The following is a 20433-nucleotide window of genomic DNA, read 5'->3' as shown; positions in this document are numbered from 1 at the left end:
AGGTGCAACGTGGGAAAAGAATACGAAGCCATTCTGAAGGTTTTTCCCCCAAAAATATTTTTATCAGAAAGATATTTACAGTAGCTTTTACAATCTTTGAACCCACACTCTTATTTTCTGCATGTACTGTACTGTATGTTGGTCTCTTTCCCCACCCCCCACCCTCCCCCTTTTTTTTCTTTTGCTTCTTACTTAGAAAAAGATAAACTTTCTCAAAACTGATCCAGTATAAAGTGTAGAATTCAGTTACAAAAAGTAGATTTTGCAAACAAGCTTTTACAATCTTCAAACCAGCACTCCTGTTTTCTGCATTTATGCTGGTCTCTTGCTGCACTTTTCCTTTATAGAAAGAAATAAACCTCTTCTTAAAACCGATGCAGTGTAAAGTGTAGATTTCAGTTATAAAAAGTAGATTTTGCAAAAAAAAAAGCTTTTACAATCTTCAAACCCACACTCCTGTTTTCTGCATTTATGCCAGTCTCGTTTGCCTTTTTTTTTTAAATTTTGTTTCTTATTTAGAAAAATATAAACCTTACTTCTTAAAACCAATCCTGTGTACAGTGTAGATTTCAGTTACAGAGAACAGATTTTGCAAACAAACCTCAGAGAAAATGTCACAGCCCTCATATGTTATATGATCCAAGGTTTCTATATATTCTATATGCTACAGTAGTCATGGGTGATTTACTGTACTTATTACAGCCACATCAGAATCAGTCTAATCTAGCTAAACCTGGCACATGCACTGTCACAGGAAGACTCACAGGAAGGCACACGCTGTTTTAAAGGGATTCCCAACAGTCCACTGTCACATCTATTACAAGTTTAAAAAACTTGGCCTATTTAGCAATTAAATTGATTTGTACATATCAAGCACGCTATCCCTCTTACTGGACTATAGCATGATGATCAAAGTAAGTGTTCATAACAATGTTTTTTAACACATTCTGTAACTGCTCAGTTGCGGCTGTTGTATGACTTTAAACTTCCATTTAGCGTAATACAAAACACATGGGTTAGGACATCGTGGCATATAAACTGATAGACTAACACATAAACGGTCCATAAACAAAATATTCTATATACAATATATCCTATATATATAAAATCCAGATTGTCAAAAGACCGTCCTGTCTTCATCACTGATTGAAAAAGACCATTGAACACTACGGGCCAAACGATGGCCAGAGACATCCTAATGGGTTCTGACATTTTTTTACAAATAATCACAAGTCCCTGCAAATTATCATGTGCTTCTCGAGCTTAAAGAATACCAATATTACCAGGCCCTGAGGATACATCGAAACAACCGAAGAACATACAGCAATACACAACACATTATTCAAAAAACACATAGGAAAATATTCAAAGAACGCATGAGGATATTGTGTCCCATAACTGACTTCCCTCGATTAGTTGAAGAAAAAGTCTTTCTAGCTTGAAACAGAGGGATGGCCGGCAAGTCCTACAGTCTCTCCTCTCGCCCATGTGTCCAGGGATAGGTCTCCTCTAATGCATTCATGGGACAGGAACAAGTTTTCATGCTCAAGGCTCTGCTGTTTTGTCAGTTTTGTGTCAGCTCCAGAACTGTGCAGTTTTCATTCCCACCCCACCCCGCCCCTCCCCCCCGCCTTGCAACGCCGGCACAAGCGAAATCCCTTCCCGGGATTCGCTGGTCGCTCGGATTCAAAGTTCGCCGCGTTAGGAACAGCGTTCGTCTCCGGAGGAAAAGCGGTCCAGGAGGGCGCGGGGCTCACTCCTGTGGGGAGCTGTGTGGAATGACCCTCTGGCACGCCTCAGGGGAAGAGACGTGATCTGGGATCTCGTATCCTCGGAGGTAGTGGCTGGTGTTTGGCTGAGCGAAATAGAAGAGCTGTCGGGCGAACATGGGTTCCACCTGCAAAAAGCGAAGCAGAGAAGTCCCGTTTTAATTTTAAGTTGGATGTTTTACCTGCACGAAGAAGGAACGCGAGTCATTTAGCGGGGAGACTTGAAACCTAATGCGAAATACTGTTTTGACATGCAAGATGAGTAATCCTGAATAAAAATAAGAACAACGCAAAAATGACTACTCGGTATAGGCCAACTGTCAAGTGGGGAAAAAACCAAAACACACAAAAAACGTTTGCTGTACAGAGCATGTACAGTTCAAATGTAATCCTATAATGCACATACATAGAAAGAGATAGCCATGTTTGTCAGCATCAATCCAAGCAGATAACATTGAAACACCACAGGAACTGTAGGAATATTTGAGAGGGAATTCTCCTAGGCAGGGTACAGTCTTAACAAATTACACCTGATTCTATTTTAGTCATACTCCATCACTTCTCTGTAGAAAATACTTAATTGAGATTTAGAGCTAAAAAGACTCTTAGCAAAGGTCACTGGAAAACGGTTGTAAACCTACAAGGCAAGCTCTGGTAAAACTGAACTGATCTGTAAATCATGATACACACTGCTGGCAACCATGCTAAACTAGTGGGCAAGCACAGTATCATGGGGAATGGACAGGGTCAAGGACACAGCTGCATTGCACATTTACCACGGTCAGCTTATAACAACAGGAGGCAAGACAAAACTAATTTGAATGAAAAGCTCAAGGAAGCCTTAGAAACATACATGAGCTGTGATCATCTTCCTCTGCCTTTGGGGATCAGGGTATTCATCCCCAAAACACAACACAATCTGGAACCTGGGCACCGAGCGTCCATGGTGAGCATAGCCTTGGAGCTCTAGGGAAAGAAAAAGAGCGTTTTAATAATCCTTACATTCAAAGCACCCCCATTAAACACATTGACCTGCCTACGGTTCTCACAACGTGACATCCCCTTCAAGTAAAGGAAAGAGCTAAGTACGATTTGAAACAGGGCTTAGGACAAGCAGATATACAAGATACTTCAGAGCTTCAAGTACACCTGAGTCAACATCTTTTGAAAATTTATAGTGATGAAACTGATTAAATCTTTGTTGTTGATAAAGTAGGGAATAACTGACCACACTGAATGGTTTACACAGCTGATTCCTTTTGTGTCCTTTTCACAGAACAGGTTTTGTGCAAAATGAGGAACTGTTGAATTTAAAATCTTCTGTTCACGCTAGCATCCAGTAGTATGATAGTAACACTATCTCTTCAGCGCAGAAGTGTACAGAGCCCATGAAAGCACGCAAGACACAGTCTCGAACAAAATGGCTGGAAAGGCCCAGTGGAAAACAGCATTGAGCCTAGTCTGTAAGCACCAAGAGAAGAACTTGAAGTGATTATCTGCTAGAGGCTAGAGAGGGGGATGAGAGCAGGCTGTTGAAGTGGAAAGGCCAGTGGTAAAAAGAAGTGTTTGACTTATTCAGGTGCGCACTGACACTAAAACTCCATTGTCCTAGACGTTTCCAAGATGAAATGCATTTATCTTCAGGTTGAAAAGGCAGGACTTTTAAACAATTCCCTGTAAATAAAAGTCAAATGTCATCATGTTCCTAAGCTTGTAGATGCCTTTCCGGCCTTTTTGCAAGGGCAGGGACCCCTGATTATCTACAGAGGTGGGTTCTTTATTTTGTCTCACTGCTGTAAGCCAGACTTGCCTTTAACATGTAAAGCACATGTTTAACTGTGCAGTTACTGAGAGAAAGAATCTCTTAAAACCAGACACTAGTTTTGGGAGGTATGTCAATCAAATTGACAGTCATGAGGAAAACACTTGCAATGTTTAAAATTGCCCTAATTTAATTTAATATCTCCTAAATGTTACAAAGGATGTTCCGAGTAAGTACCACTTGTGCTCCTGGTTCATCGCTTAGCTGCGATGACCTAGATGGGCCAAATGTTTGAGCTTCCTTATCTTTGAAAACCTTCTTTGTTCTCCATCTGGGCATGTGTGTGCAGTGGCTCCCACAATCCCTTTCATACCCAACACAAAATCCCCACTGTAAGGCAATAGGCTCTTAGCTTCAGAAGGTCCTTTTTTGAAAAATAAGGAAAATATATCTTATTGACGGGACTCAGTCCTAACCCTGGTCTAGTGAGTAACTGTAATGTGTGAAATTTGACAGCTGAAAGGATTTGGCTATTTTTAGGATGTAAACTCCTAGGTCCGGAGTTTGAAGGCTCGAAACAGTGCTGATGCGCCGATCGGGGGGCAGCGAGGAGAGACGGACACGTACCCGCGAGGAACTGCTGTGTATCGAAGAGCTTGCAGGTGTGGTCCTTCTCAAGTTTGTTGGGCTTATCGCTGTAGGGGGCCAGCGGGCCTTCCCAGAAGATCCTGCTCTGGCACAGTCTCTTAGCGTAGAGCCCATCAGGTGCCATCCACAGCAGCACGCCCCTCTCCAGGGCGTTGGGCACCTTCTCCACGCCTTTCCTCTGGGACTGGGGGAAGGGGTACGGGAAGATGACCTGATCTATGTTGCTGTGGCCGTACAGCTTGTCGTCGATGCTCGAGGAGGAGGATATCCTGCAGCCCTCGGGACTCGTCGTTGTCACTTCCTTGACAAGGGACTCTCGGTAGTACAAGCAAATGTGTAGCCGGCAATCTAAGAGGAAGAATCACAAGACGGGTCACCTTTACTATTTTATTGCTACGATCTGTCAGCAATCAATAAGACCTCCGTGCAGTGTAGTGTTTCTGGAAACTTCTTCTTCTCTACATATTAAGCTCTTTCGAAAAACATTGTGACAGGCAATAAGAGAGAAGAAGAAGAGTTCATTTAAATATATCTCAAATGCATCTGTTTCGACCCTATGCTTGAAGGTGTCATACAGTGAAAGCAGTGTAACCCCAGCTAGCCTTCTGTTTGATTTTAGCAATGACGTACAGCAGCACTGATGTGTCATTAAAAGCCCTGCGAAGAAAAAGTCAATAAAGAAACAGCTGCATTAAACCATCCACAATGTCACAGTGGGGCAAATCTGCTAAGCATGAATTGCCAGCAAACTTTTAAACTGTTATCATTGTGTGCAGGCTTAGAGCTTCTGATGAAAAATAAATAAATAGTAATGTTAAATGAGGAAGTCATCATACAACACTACTGTTGTACACTGTGTGATACAATAATGTACTATGCCTTTGACACCATTTAACAGTACGGTCTATTGTACTGCACTACAGTATATCTTAGTGAAATATTAAAGGAAGTTGTAACCTTGGCAAATTAGCATACGTATCTTAGGTGTAATGCATTAGCAACAGACTGTGCTGTATTCTCAAATACCACAGAAGTTATGTTAATATGTACAGCACTTCGAAGAAGACACATCAATTTCCTATCGGTAATGAGGAATTTTCTGACGCTCTGTAGATATTTTAGGTGTTTTTTGGGACGATATTTAGAAAATCTTGTTGAAGATGATCCCCAGTCTACACACTGGGTGTCAGCTGGAGTGCAGTCTTTTTCATAAATATGTACAGGTATGTCCGTCATCAATGATAAATGGGCTATCAATAATCCCAACATATACTTGGGAACCCACCCAAGCAATTTTTCTTTTTTAATATATACTACATATAATTTTGAAAAATAAAGCTGTCCTATAAGAGAGACAGCTCTTCTATTCAGAAGTGTTCTATTCAGTAGTGTGGGACCATTCGCAGTCTCTGTTCTCATGATGTAAGATGCACATTTTCTACAACACTGAATGAAATGACAGAAGCTTCTCACTGTGGTACATCTAAAAAAAATCCCACACCACACATCACAGACAGTTCAGGGCGGTTTCACTCTCAAGATATTTCCACCCATTTAATTGTTGCAGAATTGATTGTAACCGGTCCCGGATTTGTGAGGTGTAGTTTTTCCTCCTGCATGTGTTAGTTGAGAGACAAAAGTTGCCAGGCCCCATTTATTGCGAAATCTGAATTTACGACACCACAAAATCACAGTGAGTTTTCCACAGATGAGTGTGGTGTCCAGGAGAGATACACTTACGCCCTGTGGAAATGTACAGTACTTTGTGAATGGAGGGGAGAGTTCTTTACCTGTGAGAGCTACTGCCTCTGCAGACCTCATGCTTGGATCAAGTGAAAACCCGGGTGGTTGAGAGTCAGTGGGTGAACAAGCATAAAATGATCCTGTTATCTGGTACCCTTGGGTAAATATGAGAAATTTTACATTTAGTATCCTTAAAACGTACATCCACTAATACCTTCTATTATTTTCCAGCAGATACCAGAAGTAAAACTTTTTTTTTACCAGAATTCAATTATTCTAAATGATAACCCGAATATTTAATAAGATCAGGCACAATCACTTCCATTAGATGAGACGTCTAGCAAGGTCAAAACAAAGAAAAGGAAGCCACAGATGTACACATTTTTAACATGGTTTCTGCAAAAACGGTTTCTTGCTACAGGCAAGCAAATAATCCAAAAACCCCCTTTAATAACCATGGATCTTTCTTTGTTTAAAAGAGGCGTTTTAGGTCTTGCCATTCCAGTCCTGGAACACATGAGTCATTTATACCTTTACCTCTGCACGTTATCAGCATTAGTTCCTTAATTCTCTGGGGCTAATTAGTGGCAAAGCACACCTTCACAAAGACAGAATGGTAATGCTGAATAACAGTTCTTTATTGTATAGAGGGAACAGTTACTCATTAAATAACAACCTCAAAGTTTGGAGAAGTAGTTGCAATTAAAACTTTATCACAAATAAAAGCAAAAGTTCGTGCCTCACTTTTCTCATTTTTATCTTTGGCCCCCTTTCTATGAGTGGTTTAGAGAGGCAGCAGGGCTGCTATTCATCACTATAGTGAAATCTACTTACTGTATGTTGTGGTTTCACGCCCTCTCCCCAAGTTTTCATCAAACACGCACTGTAAGGGAAATATTGAGCTCTTACCATTTTCACAAGCAGCTCCTTGCCAAGAGAGGTTTCGTGTAGGATACGGGCACTGGCCATAGGGTATGTCAGGGTGGGGCTGCTCTTGAACATAGTCCCTCCAGTTGCGATCATGTGGGACCATGTAGTTGGGCACCTGAGGAACACAAAACCATGCTTCCCTTTAAGACGAGAACAGAAAAAGACTGCAGCATGGGCTGTAGCAGCATCTTAGACAGGACCTGTTCTAGAGTCGTCCTCTTGTACACATCAGACTATCTGAAAGGCACTGATCACTGTATTAAAAAAAAACAAGCTAACTGTGTGATTTTTAATGTGCATGGACGTATTCATGAGGGATGCACAGTGTGTGCTACAGGGCTGGGAACTGCAAGATCAGATGTGGCCTTTGCCATCCTGACAGCACAAAGGAATAGCCAGAGAAGGCCAAGAAACATACGCATATGTCAGATGGGGTAGTGTAAGCCGGGAGTTTCCCAGGTTGGGGCAAAGGCCTGGACAGTTGTGCAGTAAGAACTGGCACCGTGTCCAGCTGGAACTTAACATCTGCGATTTCCACCGTGGAAGTGCAGAGCAAAATAAAGGCAGAATCTGGCCGAACAAGTCCCTGAGGGTGACCGTGTGTCCGTTCCAACAAGAAATACTGTATCTGCAGCTGGTGTTGTTCCCCCTCCCTGCAGAACTCATAAATACCTGTACTTCTTCTTATTCATTTCTTATGCCGTTCTCTAAATGCTGTTCTGTGCAGTACATACAAAAGATTCTGATTCCGCTGAGGGCTTGGGTCTATATCCTACTTTTGTATGAACAAAACATGAGATGCAGCTAAAAAGAATCCCAGGTATTACAGGGGTTTCACTGATGTATTGAGATGTACCAGAAAACTGAAAGATGATTATGGAGGTAATAAGGAGCTCTGTGCCTGCGCTGTTAAATTGCAGTGTAAATTGGCAAACAAAGCTGATCTTTATTTTCACCATATATACTTATTTGTAAAATTTGAAAATGATATCGTTTTGACTGCTAGACACTTTGATTGTGCTAAAATTCCAACAAAGTCCCTTAGGAATTCCGGACAGGGAAACCGGGATTTGTGCTGTGGGAAACTATTCATGTTGCACAGCCACTGAAATGCATCGGAACATTGCAACAAATCTCATTTGAACTTCATTACCAAACGATGAGGTTAAGGGGGTAGGGGGATTGCAGATTTGCAGCCTGTAAATGCACTGAAGAAATGTCCATACCTGAGAAAACTCAGGCTAGTGGAGCTACCTTTACTATGACCAAACAAACACTCCATCACACTGCTGCATCACGTTATTACAGCTACTTGAATAAAGAAAAATCCTCTTCCTCTTGGTGAGAGGGAGGCTACCTGGGTTTGCAGAGGAGGGTATGGAGGATGCATGGGGTAGCCCAGAGAGTTCATGTGTGTGTTTGCTTCCTCCATGTTGATCTGCTTTGCTCCTGCTTAAAAAACAATGAAAACAAGCCCTTGTTATTTAAAAACAAACTCCAGATATTTAACTTAAGCCTTCTTTTTAAAGGTGTTCTCCACCTGCATGCAATTCATTATTCATTAATGCGATCCTAAAATAAAATATTAATATTTCATATTAAGGAAAATGTTTTTTTGGGAGGGGGGCAAGAACTAATTAGAATATCAAACACTTTTTTGACATTTCACAGCAATGCCTGAAGCAAAGGAAATGGCAGCAGAGCAATGCATCATAGCATTGTTCTTTGCTAAGATGTAGCCTCTTTTGCAAATCATTAGAATCTTCGCTTATATTTACTCTTTAAACACTAAAAGAGGAAAGAGAGTTTGCATTTGCTTCTTTGACATTAAATTGCAGATTGCACTGAAGTTAAAGTACACAGCACCTTTAAGTGCACTGCAAGATCCTCAGATCTGTACAAGGTGAGGTGTTTTTGGTATAGAAACTAGTTCAGCGTTTGCGCTGGAAGGGATTAATGAACATGTGCCCTCACTCAGAAGGAAACTGACTTAAAACATTCTCGTTTAAAAAAGAGCAACTCAAAACCATGATCTGAAGACTGAGCGCGTGTTGAGGAAAAAAAAAACTCTGAGTGCCAGTGTATTCATGAACTAAGCAGGCCACAACACCACATTGCTCAGTGACAGAGTGACAACAACAGAACAACAAAAAACAGATTTTTTCTCCAGGCGTTTGGTTATTTTGTGTTGAAAAGATCATTAAAAACTCTGAAAGAAAACAAAGTAAATTAAAGAAGAAAATCAAAATGGCATGCCTTTCTTTGTTCCTTCTGGGATTATTCTGTAGACCTTATAAGGGTCGGAAATGTCCAACTGACTTCTCTCCACCAGTTCCTCAAAGTCGTTGCTTTTGTTCAAGGCACATCGCAGTCGAGTTTTCCACGTTGGGGGGTCAGGCTTATCGATTCCCTCTCTGAACTTCCCCTTGAAAAGTGCCCAAGCCTAGCACAGCGAAGAACACACAAACACACTTTTTTTCAGGGATTTGTTCACAATACATTCTGCGTATTTGGCTAAATTGTGATACTCCAGCTGGAAGTGTGACTTTGAAGTCAACAGACCTTACGGATCGTCAAGTAAGTTTACTGGTTTTTAAAAAGGCATCCTGGATGCACAGTTTCTTCCTAATGTGCTGGTGTATGTGACAGTTTGAGACACTTACTGTATATTATTATTCTAACAGGCATTGCTGTCTTTTGTGTTGTTGCATTAAGAATAGCCATTTGTGAGAAAGCAAAAACATGGCCAGCCATAATGCTCAACAGCAAAAAAAGCCTTCAACACAGTGACAAGAAAGAGACATCAACAAAACAGACAAGCCCAAATGAAAATAAAAAGTGTGCTGTACCCTGGTTTTCGAAACTTTTTTAAATTACAATAAAATTGTCATTGCCCTTTAGAATGGTCATTACTGGGCTGGTGGTTTGCACCAACATTTGGAGGATTTTCAACATTTAAAAAGGTAAAAAAACTTTAAAATGGAAATTAATGTTTTTTTTTCTTTTAAGAGAGGGTCTGTATAACACGTTTATAGTCAGTACACAGTATAAAACCTTACAGCATATGAATAATGAACATATCTCGTTAGGCCGATATGTTAATTATTCATATGCTATAAGATATCGATATCATTATGATTACTCAAACCTATTATTAGTCATAGGTCGGTAATAATGAAATCGCAATGTCTTCTAATTGAAGCTGATAGCATATACTGTATTCATATGACGTAAATACATACAATGCAGTAGTGAACAACTCCACAGATGAAGGGATAAATCACTATGTAGGTAAATCAGTAGTCATCACTTCCCTATTAACTCAGCACATGCATTTCTATCTAGAAGAAGTCGTTATTAAATCGTTATCGCATACCTCCCCGGACTCTAAATCAGTCTCCTTTCAAAGATATGTCGTGCCTAACGCGTGCTTTGGGCTCCGAGTAAGCCGTGTTAACTCGGATCGATCGCGTGGTTTAAGGCGGTGATCGTAGCGTGCTTCGCTTGCACGGTCTGTACCTTGAAGAGCGCCGCATCCTCGTCTCGGTTGTAGTCTTGCTTGCCCGCGTGCTTCCAGGGGATCCTGAAAATGGTTTTCTCGTCATTCTCCCAAACCAATCCGGGGTACTTCCCGCTGTCAATCTGATCGATCAGCCACTGCCTAAGTTTCCCATTTCCACAGCTGACTGACATGCCGCAGTCACTGTCTATGTTCATGTCTGTCAAAACGCATGCAACAGAATGGGCATTACGGAGTCGTGGGGGACACGTTTCGCGGTAGGTGTGCAAAGGAGGCAGGAGTCCGCGAACAGTTAAAAAGTTAAAATGAGGGAGAGCTAAAGCCACTGAATAAAACAAAAAAACACAAAGCGAACGACAGGCATGCAGTAGGAATGAAGGCGGAGCTGATGAGACACAAAAACGAAATATTTCAGTGCACTCACAATTAGCAATTACCGTCGTAATCACTCGTTACAATCATCGCGAAGCAATGTACAAAATTAAATAATTAGAATTAAAAAATAATAATAATAGCAATATGAATGCCACTACTAATACACTGAATTGAATTCAAGCATCAAAGGGTTAATGAGGTGAAGCCTTTCCAAACCTAAACTGGCCACTTACCTTTGATACTCCTAGCAAGAGCTGTCACAGTGTCAGAGGGACCAAAACCCAGAATAAGGAACTTTTGTTTCTTAAATAGTTTATAGTTGAGGGGCGTCGCCAGCGGGGCGGAGCTCCAGCCAAGCTCAAGAAAGACGGGCTGTTCCCTGGAGAAGAGCCGCGCAGAGCGGGTTCTCTGAATCTTATCTAGTACCGTAAACGCCTGGGAAATCCCTGCAGATCGTGAGCAGAAGGGCCGAAGATGCTTAAAGAGCACAAACGCTCTTTACAGGTCAACAGACCTTGAAGATGCCCTTCTAAAAAAAAAAAACTGAGCACACTTACGATAATGTTTGATGTCTTGATATTGTTACTCATACCAACTACTTTCTCACTTTCTCAACGTGATACTACATAATAATAATAATAATAATAATAATAATAATAATAATAATAATACAATCTTTAATTTATTGTTTTTATTTAATAGGGGCATATGAAAGACCTATTCTAGTTCACATACTTTACAAGACATTTCTCTCTGTCGCCCATCAATCGGAACCCGAGTATTGTTAATAGGTCATAGACTCTCCACCGATAGGCTCCTCGACGGGGATAACAATCAAAAGTTATGCCACCTGAAACGCGATAACAGACTTTTAGTTGTAGCGCCGAGACAGGTTTTCTGCGGAGGATGAGTGAAGCTTCATTCATGTCACCTGCTGGACTATAGGAGGTCTCCCTCTACTGGTATGAGTCTGAATCAATTCTAATGCACCTGCTAACGCCGAGAAAAGTGAATATTTTCTTGGCTGAACTATTCTGCAATAATGCTATTTAGTTGTTATTTAGCATTTAGACCACTAAACTCCTTAGAGCTAATGCGTTTTCATTTATAATGCCTAATATCGGCCCCAAATGTTTTGCCCTACAACGCTCACAAAAATTATTTAAAATCTTCTTTTACAATCCGCATAAAACGAGGAACTGGAAAGTGCATTGGATGAATGTTGCTGTATAATGTACAAAACTCTTCAGCCTTGTGAAAATGTCGTGAATTGTGTTTATTGTTGGAGGAGAACATGACTAATGATCAGCACTACTGTACTTGCGCCTCCCGGTGGAACTTTGTGATAAAGACCCTTTTTCTGTTCTCACCTACATACGGTACAGCGGAGTGTATAAATCTGACAACACCCCGTTATTTCTGTAGTTCTGATCTGTGGCGCTGTGCCTGTTAATTTAATATGACCATATTGCTTCATAAAACGCGCTGCTCTCGTTTAAAGAAATTAGGAAACCTGTGGTAGCAAATACAGAGGACGTTTGAATACGTTTCGTGATGGTCATTACCGGCAGTCAGTCTGAATAGTACGGTATTTTAGCATACCTTGCTATTTCAACGAAATATTCCAGTTTCCCATTACGAACCGCAACAATGCAATGACCCTAAATTCTTCCAAGAATAGTTTAAGCTTTATATAAAATAAGGTTGCAATAAAGGATAATCGTTTTGATTCTTAAATAAAAACTCCTCTTAAACGCGGCTTTGTTTGCAAAGGTAAATAATCACGACGCACTGTAACAAATTACCACGCTGCTTTTTGCTAAACATCTGGGTAAACACAAGCCAGTGTAAGTCTATAAGAGCTTTCATTACTAATGTGTTGAAATCACAGCGAGTTACCGTTGCTCCGTTTTTCAATAAGCGTGTTGACTGAAGAAATCGAAAACTAGGCTGTTTGAACGGGACGGTTTGTCTTGACATGAGCCGGCAGACTGGCTCTTGACTGCAGCCTGTGCTTCACCCTCGCACATGTCCTGACCGGGCGCCCGGAGCCGCGCCGCTGCTCTCAGACCAGGCTGAAGTCGGAGTCACCGGCTTGTGAAAACCTTCCTTGCCAGACGTCTAATTATGTCCAGCTGGACCGCCTTCGCCAATGCAAAGTGCGGCTCACGAAACTTGAAAAATCAGATTTTCACTTCGAAGACCGGCAGATCTCAACGTTGCTGTCCTTTGTGCATTAGACGATTTTTGCAATCGTCTGCAAATTGCCTTTGGCCCCTTACCAAGTCAAAATCAAGTTTACTATGTGTGTTGTCGTGTTTTTGTCTTCTGTAACTGTTGTTCATTGTTCGTCTCTTTTTTCCTTTAAACTTTGCACTTACAATACGTGGTGTTTTCTCGTGTGTAGTGACTGTCCTGCGCCTGCAATTATTTAAAAAGACTCATTTTAAAGAAATATTTCTTATTGTTCTAATTGTTTAAATTCTATTGGAAGGGTGAATTAAAAAAATTAAAGATTTTCACCTACAGTAAATGCTGGTACGCAAGAATTATGTGGTTCGCACTTTTGTTTTTTCTTATGGAGTCTCATAATACGGTGTTTATGCAGTGCCTAGAGATGCACATTACACACAGGAGTTTGCGGTCTGGAATGGCCTCGGAGTCTAGCATTGCTGATCGACTCTTATTGGACACTTGAACCTGGCACACGTGGCGCAGTTCCCTGTGCTAAACTCTTATTTTACGATGGTGTTGTATGCTCCTGTAGTTCCCTTTGCACGAAGTCAGTGTTTTCCATCGTTCAGCTGAAAGAACAGAAGCCTTTGCTTCTCATGTTTCCAGTTCAGCTTTTTTAAATTTCAATAACTCATTTAAAAAGCTGGTAAAATTAATCATGTCCTGATAACGGCACCAAATATAGACGGAAATTCAATTACAGCATATAGAATTCCTATTAATAAACATCAGGGTATTACAGCAGTAATAATCTGACTTTCGGTACACAAACTAAACCGACAAATGACTAAAATAAACACATTTTTATGCTATTTGTGCAGGTGACAATTTATACTGTTTTTTGTGTTTTTTGTATGTGACAGCTGGGTTCTTTAAGCAACGAATCATATACAGTAGTATGGTGTTGATGCGCCATCCGCTCACGTAATGGAGTGTACAGAATCGCATGCAGTGTTGTGAGTGTGTCGGCAATTTGTGTACAATATGTGTGTTACACGCCTCAGACGACAGCTGTGGTGAACAGTACAGTACTAACAGAAAATAATCAACCTTTCTGCAGAAACACCTTGAAAAGTGCCTTCAGTTTTCTACAGTTTAGTCTGTCCTTTCTTACTGAACATTGAACCTTGTCGCTCCTGAATAAGACCAATAATTCGACTTACATCGTTACACAATCGCGGGAGTGACATGGATCGAAATAAGGGTGCTGCTAGAAAATCAAATACCATAATGAAATGTTTATGGATTTTTAGGGTTCTGAATTTTAAATTGCACATAATAAAACATTTTTCCCAATCCTTCGCCAGAATTCTAGACATATTCAAAAGCAGTTTATCCTGTGATAAATTTTATAATCATGTATCTTCACATTCTATGTCTTTAAGGATGATTATAATGATTAATAATGTATTTTATTATTACTGTTTATCTTTTGTTTCTATTGGAAGTAAAGAGAATTAGCTTTTGAGAAGTAATGGAACAGTTTCCACAGGTATAAGGCAGGGGTCTTTAAATACTGTATATTCCAGTGGAGCCTATTTTTTAACATTTTGCTTTGCTTACTGGGGAAAAAATATGGAAAGATGGCTTTTTTAATTCTCTGCGATCAATAACAAATTACTTAATTGAGAGGAAACAAGTTAATGGAAAATACCAAAGATATGTTATGACCTTTATATCTTGTCATAATAACTATGTCATTAGGCTCTATCACTGCTTTCAAATATGGTTTTTTAAATTCTAATATTCAGAGTATTTTCAAACATGTGTTAAAATCACTTCAAAATGTCTAGGTTTCCCATTAATATTGTACAATATATTCTGGACTCAGTGAAGAGGAACTAAAGGGTAAGTATTGAGGTATAGTAACCCAGTCATACTATATACTGTAGATAACATATAAAACACATTTTGATAATTTTCCCAGTTCATATCAAACGATTCAAAGCCATATGAATATTTTTTGCAAAATATATTATCACAAGTAAACATCCAGAATGCTCACTTTTAAAATGTGTTTTAAAATGTAATTATCACTTAAACTCTTTTAAACACTTGTCTTAAAAATCAAATGAAACACAAATTTCTACTGGATAACTTACGAAATATCAGTAGCAATACAAATCTTAGATGTATCACAGTTAACAGTTTTGTTTTTTGTAAAGTTGTTGTTTTCGCAAACCCCAATTAAAATGATATAAAGATGCCTACAATAAAGAAATCAGTATTCAGATTCAGATCTGTGAACATTCTGCTGCTTATTTATTATCGCTTTCGGAGAAATGAAATCTGTAAAAATATCTGTACTGTAATGTGTTTAACTCCCAACCTTCAGCATTAGACCTCAGTGACAGAAGACAGATGTCTTCACAAAACTTCACATGGAAAAATCTTGAAACTTATTCTGGTAGCTAACCCTAAAATATGCAAGAGTTACAGTATGTTTCCTGTATGCTTACAGTATATAGATAAAGTTTTGAAAGAAAAACAACTTATTTTAAAAGAATTTTACCATAAAATTAAAGTTCAACAAGGTGTGAGTCGTTGGAAAAGTACTTATGGATGTTATGCACTACAGTGCCATCAAAATGTTAATTATTCTTGAAAATGGAAATTTACTGTGTGATAAGATCCAACAAAAAAACAAATCTTAATGAGAAAAGAAGAAAATCTATGAATGTAATTTGTTTTCAAATTACAAATCTCACACACGTCTCTTTCAACAAAATAGAAAATGTGGTTCTGCATTTTTCCGATATTGCATTTATTTGTATTGGCTCAGTGCCGAAGCCAAAAATTAAACAGATACTTTCTTGCATCATACTTTTGCTAAGACACAGCTGATTCACACTTTCCATAAATGCGATGAACATCTGTCGGATCTATTTTTCCTTCTCAGCTTTTGACCAAATGTCTGATTGAGACTTACGTGTTCATTACAGCTGATTACATCTGCTACGCTTTACCATCTATTGATATCATAGTGCTGTAACATGAGATTTGTTCCTACATATCGCAGTAGGAGTGGGCATTTGGCCAAAAGACAACAGTAAGATTGACACTTAAATCAGAAACTGTTAAGAAGAACAAAAAAAAAACGAATTATAGTATATCTACTACTGTATGTGCTTAGATCAGGAAAGATTTGATCTAGGCCGTGATCAACAGCACAACAAAAGAAGCCATATTCTTCCGTTGGATTGTTTACAGGCCCAGTATCTGTTTCAAAGCATTTATCTAATTATTAACCCAAACATTACGCTTTGCGTAAACATTGTTAAACATGTTAAATATAATGCATGGTGTTGAGATGGGCTTACCTTTGTGTTAACTGATTGTTATCCTTTTACACCAAATAAAGTATCAGATCTGGTTCAGAATTCGGTACACCACCGAGTGAAGAGGAACTACAGTACTTGATTATTAAGTATACCTCTGTATGACAGTTACTGCACAATTTATACAAATAGGCAGCTGGGAAGTCTCTTGGCAGCTGACTTTTTTAAAATGGCTATATTCTTTTACACTGCGATCAGTATGTGGTAGTGTGTTTTTTTTAATTCCTCTATGCTTGGTTACTCTTGTATGCCACATTAACAGGAAGGTTACTGGGGAGCCAGAGTTGAGGGGGCCGTGCCTCGGAATAAAAATGTCCTCGATGATTACCGCGTGATCGAACGCAACGACACGTGAGAGAGAGTAAATCGGAAAGTGGGAAAAGCACACTCAGAAATTCCCTCGCCCACTCAGCGATACTTGGCTTTTCAGAACTTGAATTTATTACAGCACTTGGGCCTTAAAAAAAAGTGTAGAAACAAGACTCCTGTCACCCTCCGCTCACTTATTTGGAGCTGCAGGGCCCCATAAAACTGATTGACATGACGTAAGGGAAACGTTTTGATTTTTCACGGATACGAGAAAGAGTGCTCCTGTCAATAGGGAAGCGTTTGTAAGCTGACAGTACAAGCAGTCGGGTTGTGTTGTAGATGATGAGGTACTGTGAATAAAATCCCTTTAAAGGTTCTCGAATCATTGCACTGATTACCAAGAACGGTGTCCTTTCAAAACGCTCTTAAAACTGCAGAATCACAAGTATTCTGTCACCAATGACAGGTGTTACATTGCCCAAGATTTGCAGGCCTTATTTGTGGATAAGGTATCTGGTGAAGAAGGCCCCAAAGCCAAAATGTTACGTAATTATGTAAATCACTTTCTTTTTGCTTTTTAATGTGGAATTAACCTTTACCTGTTTAGATCCAACCGAGCTATTAATCACTGGTGATCAATGATTATTTTAGTGTCTCTTTGCCTGTTTTGACTATGGTTTGCCTGCTTCTGGACCCAATCATTAAAATTCAAAAGTGCCCCACTTCGAGTATAATGGTCCAGCAAGTTCAGCATGAACTACCTGATGCAGTCTTCCAGCAATTTGTTCGTTTAAAATGTGCTCCCAGATTTCTGGCTAAGCAATGATCAATAGGTAATAAGGGCAGGTGATCAGTGAAAGGTGAACAGATACAGGTAAGACAGTGATGTACCTGGCACTCCCACAATGAACTCTGTGCTCATTGGAGCTAGCATACCACAATGAGGGCAGTTCTGAGCCTCCGAGACTAGTACTGGGTGGATATCAATAACAACATTTTGAAAGGTAATTTAAAAAAACATGTCTCAAATAGAAAATTGAAATCAAATTGCCTGTAATGAATAATATCGCCAGAGCAACACAAAACAGACACAGGGGACCCTGGACAGAGTCAGGAAGTCACAGCCATCACTTATACTGCTACTAAACTGCAGCAGATAGCCTCCTTAATTAATTAATTAGCAGTACTAAAAAACATATATCATAAATGAAGCAATGCATTATGAGGGAACCTGTTGTTAACAGGTTTCTCTAATATATTTAATATGTATTTGGTGGATACAATTTATTTTAAAGAAAAAAATTACATACCATTAACACACATGTTGTTACTGTTATATGTATGTAAGGTGCAGTACAATCTTTCAATACCTGTAAAGTCTGACCCAATAAACATATGACAACACAGCAAAATGGGCCCAATCATGATCTGTGCACACTACACAGATTTGACCCATTTAGGCCATAGGGTCTGTGGTTGTTAGACGTTTGACCGATTGTTTATTAAAATGACTGAGGAAAAAGAGAAACATCTTTCACAGTTTCAATTTTCTTTCTATATCTAATATTTTTAATATTTCTAATATTTTGGGTGTTGGGAAAAATTGCTCCCATTTGATATATTCATAAATAAACTACCAGTGTAGGATATTTACAGTAGCTATCTCTTAGAGTTCAGGGACAAACTTGCAACTAAATTCCACATCTCTCTTCTCTTTGATCACACACTGAAAAAAAATCACAATGAAATACAAAAAAGACCTGCAGTTCCCTAATTGGCTCTTTTCAAAACGAAATAAAAAGGCTGTCGCTCAGTGGATGAGTGCATGGAATTATTTTTATTATTTGATTGAGTAATTCTGATGGACACCTGCCAAAAGTATAGTCATACAAAACATAGCAGAGGAATACCCAGAAACCTGTTAAATCTGAGGACATGGGGCATAGCTAAATAGCTGCTGTGGTTTTCATTATTGACATGTGTCTTGCAGATGTTACCGAGCAGTGAAGCTGTGAATTGCTTGAATATTGGAATTTAAATTGAAATTTGGAATTGGTATTCCAAAGCACAAGTGAAGTATTTCACATAACTACCCGTACAATAAAAAAAAGTTACAAACTTTAATTGTCCAATACATGAGATTATATTGTCATGGTTCAGTTATCTGACTACAGTGAATACCAGCTATATAGTATTTAGAGTATATCCTATTAAGAAAATTCACGTTGGATTAAATATGATCTTTTCATCAAAGATGTTTGCCAACTGTGGAGGAAAGTGTAACAGATACTTACAACTTTTTTTAAGAGTAGAGAATCTCTTCAACGAAACTAAGAGTTTGCAAGTGAAAAGACCACAGCTTATGGGAGAGAGTACAATATTTTCAGATTCAACAATGACCAACAAAAAACATAGTAGCTGAGAAACTATTTTAGTCATTTGTGAAATATTTTTTAAAAAGATGGATTTTTGTTGAATGTGAAATGAGCCTCAGCATGTTCTGTTTTACTAGCTGTGGGAGTTAAGTAAAAACAGCAGAAGAAGGAGGCAAAGGCACTGTCTACTCTATTCAGGGTGTTCCTTTAGTTTTTCATAATGCCTGCATCTACTGTATTTTATAAAGCTAACCTCCTTAAACCTTTTCACACTTTGTAATAAAAAATCCTAACGAATTCTGACAGATTGCCGAGGGAATCTCACATTAATAACTCACAAATTTCCTTTGAGTTTCCACTGAACTACCTGAAAATGTAAATGTGGTATTTCAATTTAAAACATATAAACTTTTATGATGTTAGAGCTCAATCCAAAGACATTTTAAAATATTGAGTCACGAATAACGTGCGCATCAGATAGAAAAAATGTTCTTTTAGAAACAGCAACACATTTAAAATTCATAAGGTATTCGGGAACTTTTCTTCTACTTTTCTCTTGGCTTTAATTAGGAATTTACAGTATGTCCATTATTAGAAGTGTTGCCTTAGCTGTATAATAATAATAATCTGTGTATACTGTAAGTAGGCTGACAGTGTGTATACCCTTCATAATTATAATTTAAAAATACCTTAATTCAAAAAGTGAAGGCAGCTTTTTACAATTTCTTCTAAAAAGAAGAAAATCACAGGAAGTTTATCTTCATTGTACTGTATGCTGCTCCTGGTAGTCAACTAGAATTCTGAAATTTTAAAAAGTCGGATAGAAATCTGTTATCCACTTGCCTGCACTAAAGAACGAATTTCACATCTTGGATATTTTAAAAAGCTTAGCACATCATAAAATCATACAGACATTTGGTGACTGGTTTTTAAACTCGGGCTGAAAAATACGGAATTGTTGGTGCAGCCTTTAAGTGACTTAAATAACTGTTTCCATCATGGGCAAGATGGAAAAATACAGGTTTGTATAACGGTTTTTACAACTGAAAAGGGATTCAAATGAACAACGTAGACTGCGAGGTGTTCTGGAGAAGTTTGTGGGGAAAAACACACAAAAATTCAAAATGCATCATACGAGGATGACAGGAACAGCTAGTTCCAGTGATGCAGAACGGTTGAATTCTCAGCTCTACAAAGGTACATCGCGTTTTGGGATTTTTTTACACAGTCATCAGTGTCATTATTCTCATGGACAGCATTGCACCTGGGGTAGGGTTTATTTTGCTGTCAAATGAGAGCAATCATGCATTTCTAATGAGGTGGTTTGATGTTAAAAACCGTATTTTACTCCCATTGTGCACACAATTATGCAATGACAACTGTATCGGGTTTTGTCCCCACGTACCGAGTAGTCGTTTAAAACAGGTTT

At 39.0% G+C, this 20433-nt stretch overlaps 1 protein-coding gene across 4 annotated transcripts; it reads right to left on the bottom strand.

Moving 5' to 3' along the window:
• Window positions 1–39: 39 nt before the first annotated feature.
• Window positions 40–16449, bottom strand: LOC102690747 (interferon regulatory factor 4). 4 transcript variants are annotated; one of them, XM_015354683.2, is made up of 9 exons: window positions 16303–16449; window positions 10372–10571; window positions 9109–9295; window positions 8210–8304; window positions 6832–6967; window positions 5970–6077; window positions 4159–4527; window positions 2623–2735; window positions 40–1897 (listed from the first exon to the last, which is right to left on the bottom strand). In XM_015354683.2, the coding sequence occupies exons 2-9, from the start codon at window positions 10567–10569 to the stop codon at window positions 1754–1756; spliced, it is 1350 nt and encodes a 449-aa protein (XP_015210169.1). In that variant the 5' UTR covers window positions 10570–10571; window positions 16303–16449; the 3' UTR covers window positions 40–1753. The 4 variants fall into 4 exon arrangements, with proteins under 4 accessions (XP_015210169.1, XP_015210166.2, XP_015210168.1 ...); XM_015354680.2 differs by lacking the exon at window positions 16303–16449 and adding an exon at window positions 12647–12817; XM_015354682.2 differs by lacking the exon at window positions 16303–16449 and adding an exon at window positions 10981–11026.
• Between the last annotated feature and the right edge of the window lie 3984 nt (window positions 16450–20433).

This window comes from Lepisosteus oculatus, chromosome 6 (assembly GCF_040954835.1).
Source record: "Lepisosteus oculatus isolate fLepOcu1 chromosome 6, fLepOcu1.hap2, whole genome shotgun sequence".
Taxonomy (NCBI): domain Eukaryota; kingdom Metazoa; phylum Chordata; class Actinopteri; order Semionotiformes; family Lepisosteidae; genus Lepisosteus; species Lepisosteus oculatus.
The sequence above is the reverse complement of the archived record's forward strand: the minus strand, read 5'-3'. Positions and strand labels throughout refer to the sequence as shown.

Excerpts from the sequence above, each read along its gene's own strand:
- LOC102690747 (XM_015354683.2), bottom strand. The coding sequence starts at position 10,569 with ATGAACATAGACAGTGACTGCGGCATGTCAGTCAGCTGTGGAAATGGG. Across the intron at positions 4,528-5,969 it reads AGAGGCAGTAGCTCTCACAG|ATTGCCGGCTACACATTTGC; the intron begins GTAAAGAACTCT and ends TCTTCCTCTTAG. Across the intron at positions 1,898-2,622 it reads GGAAGATGATCACAGCTCAT|GTGGAACCCATGTTCGCCCG; the intron begins GTATGTTTCTAA and ends CGCTTTTTGCAG.